Source organism: Rhineura floridana, chromosome 1 (assembly GCF_030035675.1).
Source record: "Rhineura floridana isolate rRhiFlo1 chromosome 1, rRhiFlo1.hap2, whole genome shotgun sequence".
Taxonomy (NCBI): domain Eukaryota; kingdom Metazoa; phylum Chordata; class Lepidosauria; order Squamata; family Rhineuridae; genus Rhineura; species Rhineura floridana.
The window spans coordinates 49,935,183-49,943,882 of NC_084480.1; the positions used below are offsets into that span (position 1 = coordinate 49,935,183).

The window sequence follows — 8,700 nt, forward strand, 5'->3', positions numbered from 1 at the left end:
AAAATTTAAATTATAACATAAACGCTTAAAATGCCTGGGAGCATAGCCAGGTCTTAACCTGGCGCCGAAAAGATAGAAGCGTAGGCGCCAGGCGTACTTCTTCGGGGAGGCTGTTCCACAGTTCGGGGGCCACTACAGAAAAGGCCCTAGATCGAGTAACTGTCCTCCGGGCTTCTCGATGGGTTGGTACCCGGAGGAGGGCCTTAGATGCTGAGCGAAGTGACCGGGTAGGTTCATAGCGGGAGAGGCGTTCCACAAGATATTGCGGTCCCACGCCGTGTAAGGCTTTATAGGTCAAAACCAGCACCTTGAATCTGGCTCGGAAACAAATAGGTAGCCAGTGCAAATGGGCCAGAACAGGTGTTATATGTGCTGACCGGCTGGTCCTCGTCAGCAGTCTGGCTGCTGCGTTTTGCACTAGCTGAAGCTTCCGAACTGTCTTCAAGGGCAGCCCTACGTAGAGCGCATTACAGTAATCCAGCCTAGAAGTTACCAGAGCATGAACAACTGAGGCGAGGTCATCCCTGTCCAGATAGGGGCGTAGCTGGGATACCAACCGAAGGTGGTAGAACGCATTCCTTGCCACCGAGCCACTTGCGCCTCAAGAGACAAGGAAGGATCGAAAAGAACTCCCAGACTACGAACCTGTTCCTTCAAGGGGAGTGTGACCCCATCTAGAACAGGGTGAACATCCACTATCTGGGCTGGGGAGGCACTCACCAACAGTGTCTCAGTCTTGTCTGGATTGAGTCTCAGTTTATTATCTTAGTAGTTTCACCCTATAGAACTACAAGAACTACGAATTAACAGACCTCTTCCAACAGAAGAACAATTATATGTCCATTGTATATATTCCTAATGTCTTCATTATAAATAAGCCCACAAAAGTTACTAGCCTACAAAAAAATTACTACTTTGCTGGAAGTTGAGACAGGAAAGACAGGGAGCTCCATCCCTTCTCTACTTGAGGATGCAATGGTGGCAGAGAAGTGGGCCTTCTTTGCTGCCCTCACCACCACACAGTATGCCAGTTATGATGCTTTACTCGTGCCCGATCAGCCTCACAGCACGTCTTTTGCCACTTGCACTCTAGCCATCATCCAGCCTGTTTTATTGTCCTTAGCTCACTGGTGTACCAAGGTGCAACCTGGGCTCCACAATGCCAGAGAGGGCGCTTGGGAGCAACCTTGTCAAGAGCCTGACGCGCCTCACTGTTCCACAGCGTGACAAGGGCTTCAACAGGGTCACCTGCTCTATCTACTGGGAACTCCCCCAGGGCATTCAGGAATCCTGTGGATTCCATTAGTCTCCAGGGGCGGACCACCTTAATCTGTCCACCACCCCTGCAGGGAAGGATTGGAGCCATAAGTCTAAACTTCACCAGGAAGTGGTCTGAACATGCCAATGGGGTGACATCTACCCTCCCATCTCCAGGCCATCTCTTCCTCCATCTGCAGCAAAAACCAAGTTGAGGGTTTGCCTGCCCTATGTGTTGAGCCAATGACAACTTGAGAGAGCCCCATGGTCGTCATGGAGGCCTTGAAGTCCTGAGCTGGAACACTAGAGGCAGCCTCAGCATGGACATTGAAATCACCCAGGACTATCGTTCTGGCCTCCTCCAACACCACAGTGGAGATGGCTTCTGCCAGCTCAGTCAGAGAAGCTGCTGGGCGGCAGGGTGGACAATACACCAGCAGCAACCCTAGTTTACTGTCTCCTTGGGCTGACACCAGCTGCAGGCCCCCACAGACAGCTCCAAGACAGAGTGGTTTCCTGGTGACAGAGATGGACGTTCTGTAGACCACAGCAACTCCTCCCCCTCGTCCCTGCAGCCTGTGCTGGTGTTGAACCAAGTACCTAGCTCAACTCCTCCTAGCTCTCCCAGTCAGGTCTTGGTAATCTACACCAGATCGGCACCTTCATCCACGATCAAATCATGGATGAGTGTGGTCTTATTGTGTATTGATCTGGTGTTAAACAACACACACAGACCAGTGGGCACAGCAGATGAGCAATGAGGAACCCGTCCATGAGAGGAGTGGGAGTGAGGAACAAGGCGTAAATAGCCTTGCCCTCATCTTCTATGGTAGTTCACCACCTCCCCATGGCTATATCTCCTTCTACTGAAATTGGGGTGGCATCACCCATGTTCCTCCTTACTAAGTGTCCTCCTAAACACCTGATATGGACATAACAAGAGCCCACCAACAAAACCTATCTGAACCAGTTATCCCAGTAGGCCTCTGAGGGAATTGGGAACAGTCAGACCCACTCAGTATCTTTCACACAAGGCACATCTACTCCCCTCACCTGTCTCACACCCAAGGAGGGCCAACCTTTTGCCAGTTGCAAACTCTCACTCTGAAGGCATCTGGTGACTTTCTCCTACCATTCAGTTCACTGCACAGGCTCTCACCCTGTGCAGGAACTACACATGTGCCATACGCCCTCCCAACTACCAATCTCTTCTAGATTGGTTTTAAAAAAAAAGAGATAGAAGGGGGTAGCACCTTCACCCTCATGCAGAGCGCAGAGCCTACTTGCTCACTGTTGCTCCAGAAGGCAGGACAAAAACCAATATGTGGAAATTGCAGGGAAGCAGACTTTAGTTAAACATTAGGAGAAACCTCCTAACCAGAAGCACTGTTCAACAGTGGAAGAGACTGCCTTGGGAAGTGGCAAGCTCTCCTTCACTGGAGGTATTTAAGTCGAGACTGGATGGCTAACTCTGTAGCTTCATCCTGTACTACTCTGAGCAGTGTGTTGGACTTAACAATTGGAAATATCAGTTTCAATAGTTTTTGTCATTTTAAAAAATGCATGAAAATTTAACCTTTAACTCTTCCCCTAAAATACACATTTTATGCCTTTCAATACATTTCCCCTAAAAAAATAAACTTTTACACACATTTCTCCATAATTTATACCTTTTTTTGCATTTTTTGAACAAAGATGCATTGCAATGTTCAGAGAAATGTTCAATCTAAGTGATAGCTGTGTTCCAAACCACATATGGGTTTGGCAAATTAAGTCAATTTGCTTTAAAATGTGAACCAAACAAATTTTTCCTCCATCCTTAGCTAGACTAGATGACCTCCAAGGTACCTTCTAATTTATTATTCTATGACAATGAGCTTTCTATTATACAATTTGCTATTTAGATCTTGCTTCTTCAACTAGCTTGTATACGTATGTACCAGCTACACACTGGAGGCAAAAAGTAACAAAGTCACATGATCTACATGCATTAAGGTTGGCTGCCCATTAGGTCCACATCACAGTCTGGCACAATACCTTCATTGTATTATGAATGATATATGGGCTGGGTTGAGGGCTGGGTTGAGGGCTGCCTATGTCATATTGCTCTTTAAGAACAGCATGCTATAAATGGCTTATCCAATGACAGTGTCAACATAATTTTATTTACATCATTCAAACCCAATGCCTCACATTCTGCTTCACTGTGAATGAGGAAAAAACCCTAAAAGAAAATTAGTCAAAATGCTATAATTACATGCATAAAAGAATTATACAGAAGATTTTATACCTGACACAGTATAAGAACTGTACTTTGTTGAAACATATTGTTCTTTGACCCTTCCACATACATGCAACCACAGCAGATTGACCAAGCATTTTAAAAACAAATGTCTATGCTTTTTTGGAAAATCTAGAATTGGAAAATGTACTGATGCCCTCAATTGATTTGACCTGATTTTTATTTGTTATATTATGTTATGCTCATTTTACGTAACGCATAAATATCTCAAAAGCATATATAATAGTCAAAAGTAGCTGACCTGAAATATTCAATTATGAAAAATAATCAATAGAATAGTTTTGATTTTGTTTTGGCTCATAGCCCATCAGGTCAATTTATGGATTATGCACACTTGCTCTGTTACCTTCCACCCCACAAAATGTTAAGAGTGAGTGAAAAATCCCATTTATGTGTATCTATGTATTCTGGGGATAGTCGCCAGGAAAATTTAGTTACAATTCTGAAACTATTTTATCCATTAGTTATATCAATTATGAGTTTTAAGAACAAGTGGGACCTGCAGCACAGTGTTGCAGTGTACCTCATCCCTACGAGGAATGTTCTTGTTGCTGGCTCCAGACAGCCTAGAACAGGAGCCTTGTACTGTTGCTCAGGCCTTGGAGCAGAGTAGATTTCAGGAGTTGCCTCCCCTCCTGGACTTCCGCAGCTGTGTTACATAGCACTAGAGAGTTGCCAATGCGAAACTCAAGACTTTCATAGCCATGAAATAGGAAGCACACAGTTCCGGAGTTGAGACTCTGAGCAGGTCAATTCCCTCTCTTTCTCTGCCTGCCATTCTCCTTTTTCGTTCTTTCTCAACTGACTACACTACTGTACTCTAGTGGTTAAAGTGTTAGACTAGGACCCATGGGACCAGGGTTCAAAACCCCACTCAACCATGAGGTTCACTGGGAAGCCAGTCATTCTCTCTCACCCTAATTTATGTTACAGGGTTGTTGTGATGATAAATGACAGAGGAAAGAACCATGTATCCCATCTTGAGCTCCTTGGAGAAAAGGTGCAACAGAAATATAATTAATTAAAATGAACATTCTGTGTCTTAAACTGTTCCCAGACAGACTTAACTGACAGATACACTGTCTACTTATTTATTTATTTAGGCCCTCCCATACCCCTCTCTCTGTAGCCTCAACTGTTACCAATAATCTGTACGTTCACAGATTCCTGACAGCAGGGTTTTGGGGGGGGTGCTTATTTTAAATGTTATTTGCTTTTCATTCAGAGATGTATGAACCTTTTTTATTCTTAGGGCAACCCTCAAGTAAGTAGAAAGAACTAGCTTATTTTGGGGTAGCTCCATTTCACTTCCAAACTAATAAGCACTCAACCACCTCAGTTTGCTAGCAGAGAGAATTATGCATTTTTAGAAATAGAGATGTTTCCATGGAAAATATAGTTGAGGAATATTTTCATATATTGAAAAGTCTTCACTCCACATCACTGTCACAATATTTCAAACAGAATGCTTTTCAGTGGAGCCAGTTCACACATTGAGTTACAAAGTCACTTTGATGCACATTTATGTTTAAATAGGCCCTTAGTCACATCAAAATTAAAAATGTTGGTTTGTCAGGATTAACAATGTTCTGTCCTTGAAATTAACTCCAGTGAAACTTGGCTTAGGAACTTTTCCTAATAATTAGGGTATTAGTATTATCTCTTCCTGACAATGAGATGAAGATTTTTATATAATATTTGTAATAACTTCCCATGTTCCTAGATACATAAAAATGTAAGTGCCATGCTGCAGTTTGCTTTGCCATAGACAGGTGGTACTGCACAGCATGACGACCTGCAACATTCCATGCTGGTGGTCAGGCCAGACAGGCCAGGAGAGCAAGTGCACAAGGAGGGCAAGTAAGGTGTGCAGCCAACTGACCGGGTGAGCAAGCCAGGCATATATGCCAGCGAGTAAGCAAGGGGGGACTGGTAAGAGCAGCCTGGAGCTGGCAAGCAAGCAAGGCGGATGAGGGTGGCTGGCCAGAGAAGCTGGTAGGCAGGCAGCCGGGGGGGCGGGGAGGATGAGGCTGAAGAGCTGGTGAGGGAGGCTGGCTAGACAGGCAGGCAGGGATACAGCAATAGTCCCAACAGGCTGGGGCAGCCCTCAACAAACATCCTGCTCTGTTGCTGACATCACCACCTACCTCAGCAATGGAAGGAGAGGAAGTGGCAGGATAGCAGGACATTGCTGAGGAGTTGCCTCAGCCTGTCCTTCCTGTGCAGTTCCCCCTCTTCTACTGCTCCCCTCCTTGTGGGAGAAGAGGGGAGAAAGGTAGCTTGGCAACCTACGGGGGGGGGGGAGAGAAAGGTGGCTTAGCGACTTGAGGGAAGTGGGGGGAGAAAGGTGGCTTGGCAACCTGAGAGAAGGGGGGAGAACAGTCACCTGGAGGACTGGCAAAGGGGGGCTGCCTGGGGTTCCTGTTTCTGGGGTTAGGTGGTGGGGTTGGCATGCAAAGCACACAGGGGCAGAGCCACTAGTGTTCTAAATATTCTTCCTGAGCAGAGACCGTCACATGTTTCACATTGATTAAAAACCAATGACCACCCCCCCAAACAGTAAAATAAAGGAAAAGAAAATACAGTACATAAAACAGATACACAGCCAATGATAATGAGCAAAGAGGATGTTTTATATTTTAACTTTTTCAGAAAGGACTACATCCTAGAAATAATAAACCACTAAAATGTACAAGGATTTGCAGTATTGCCACTCCAAATATCATACTAATATAGCGAACAGCTATTTTCTCTTCCATAATGTGCCATTTAAATGTGCTTCAATAAAGCCACAGTCAACATTTGAGCTGATTTTGAAGGAGCAGCACTGATCACAATTCTGGCATGAAAACACTCAACTGTCTGAGATTCTATGCACACTTACTATGGTGTATATTCCACTGAATTCAGTAGGACTTTCTTCTGAGTAAACCTATAAAGACCTGTGCTATAAGATTCAGAAAGAGGAAGGCACTTGAGGAAATCTTCAAAAAATGACTTACATGTAGAATGTATGCATAAGAAAAGCCTAAAGTTGTTTGGCTTCCACATTTACAGTACAATCCCATACATGCCTATGCAGAAGCAAGTCCCATTAATAAATGGCAGACTGGAATCTTAATTGGGTAGTAATTCACAACATTTCTAAGCAGCTATTCACTGGAACTCTGAATTTTCATTGGAAAGAAAATGCAATTTAAGCAAATCAAAGTTGCATGGGAGCTCTTAGACACAATTCTGCAACAGTTTTAATTCAGCAGCTAATTTTCAATGGTTTAGTTAGTCCATGCTATTTAAAATTATGAATTGGGAAGAGGCAGAGAAAAAAAGCAAGCAAACTGTGTGTTCTTGTATACAGTTTTATTCCTGGACAGCACACAGCCACAAGCACTGAGTCTTGGAAAGACAACATGTAAGATATACAGGGTTATTTTTTAATAAAAAAGAAATCCAGGTTTGCTCTATACTTAACTGATTCTACTTACTACAGACTATCGCAATGCCATCAAAACTCTCTAATAAGTATATAAAATTCAACGTTTAGATTGTGACTTTACGTTCTTATTATTACTTCGGTTTGTCTCCTTGGCCGCTGTGCTTAGAAGTTTTATAATAAATTTGTAAGATATCTTGTTAAGCAAGAAATACAGAATTCATCTCTTAAAAAGCAAACAAACAAGCAAGCAAGACCTGCAATCACTGCAAAGGAGTAGTTTGGGATTCCAGAAGGCACTGAAGAAACATCAGCGGCGTTTAGCAGGAGAGCCAGAGAGGGAGGGGAAGGGGAGGATCCTGAGCAAACTTCCAGTGAGCGAAGCTTCAGTTTCTAGGGTTTTGTCACCGAGAGCGAAGGAGACGAAAAGTAAACAATCTCATCCAGCCCCTGCCCCGTCCCCCCGCCGCCGCCGCCGCCGCCGTGCAAGCCGCCCGCGTTTTAAGCCCCCAGAATCACCCTCTCTCTGTAAGGGAGCGGCGACTACAAAGCAGCCGGAGCAGGTGTTCTGGTCTCAGGCAGTCTTAGGGCACAAGCCACACAAGGGCACTGGCCTAGGAGAAGCTCGTCCCCGGAGCTACCAAAACCGCCGCCCCCCCGCGCACAGATGCCCTCCTCACTCGCCCAACACAACAGGCAGTCGGGGCGGCCGCTTCCCTTTCGAGAAACCTCCTCCCGCCGAGTTTCGTTCCCAGGGCGGAGAAACGGAGTTGGTATCCCAACCACCGCTTCCCCCGCCTCAGCAACCGTCACAACGGCAGGCCCGAACCCTGTCCCGAAGGTGGCGCAGGAGCTGGGAAGAAGCGTCACCGGCTCCGGCTCGTCCTGCTTCCTGGTGCCCCCTTATCCCCCTTAACTTCCATTGTGCGTGACACAAACCAGCCCTGCGGAGGGGAGGGGAAAGGAAGGGGTCTCCAAACAAAACCAGCTCCTTACCCAGAAACTTTCCACGAAGTACGCCATGACCATCCCGCTGCCTCGGCCCGGCTCCGTCCACCTCAGCCACTGGGGGCCTCCGAAAGAGGAAACTGCCGCCGAGCGCCGCCCTTCCCCTCACGGTACAACAGCTACTACTCCCGTCCTGCCTAAACCCTTTCCACAGAACCGAGCCAGGCTACAGCTAAAGGCGCATGCGCGAGCTTGCCGGCCAGGGCGCACGTACCAAAGTTCGACACAACACAGACGCAGGAACGCGCCCGCGACCAGATTTCCCTGTCGAAGGGAGTAAGCAGGCGCGACGAGGGGAGGCGGGTATGCGGGATTCTAAGTGGTTAAAGGGGAGAGAGAGAGCGGAGGCCCAGCTGTAGGATGATTACAGGGGCCGAGGCTCGAAGGATGTGAGCTGAGCAATGCCATGCGTCCGAGGGGTCAAGAGCAGGCCCCCGCCCAAAGATAGTGTATTATGTTATCTTATGAAAGGCGCTCCGAGGATCCTTCTGGATGGAAAAACAAGATAGAAATCAAATAAATGAATGTCCTCCTTTGGAGGCAGGTTGATCAGTTGCAAGAAAGTAACCTTTCCAAACAGGGAGGGAGGTGGTATAAAGAGCAGAAGAAGCTGAGCCAATTATCATAGTTGAAATGTTAGTTTAAGCAGTGGTGTAATGGTAAATTCTACAGTATATGTGCTCTACATAAGAAGATGGTC

The 8,700-nt window shown here is 46.1% G+C and overlaps 1 protein-coding gene across 3 annotated transcripts in view; it reads right to left on the minus strand.

Moving 5' to 3' along the window:
• FCHO2 (FCH and mu domain containing endocytic adaptor 2) overlaps positions 1-8,281 on the minus strand; it is a 166,184-nt gene extending 157,903 nt beyond the window's left edge. For 2 of the 3 annotated variants that reach the window (XM_061621129.1, XM_061621125.1), the window contains exon 1: positions 7,989-8,280. In XM_061621129.1, coding sequence (XP_061477113.1) covers positions 7,989-8,021 — 33 coding nt within the window. In that variant the 5' untranslated portion in view covers positions 8,022-8,280. Of the gene's footprint in view, positions 1-7,988 lie in introns of all 3 variants that reach the window. The other variant, XM_061621139.1, reaches the window with a different exon arrangement.
• Positions 8,282-8,700: the final 419 nt, after the last annotated feature.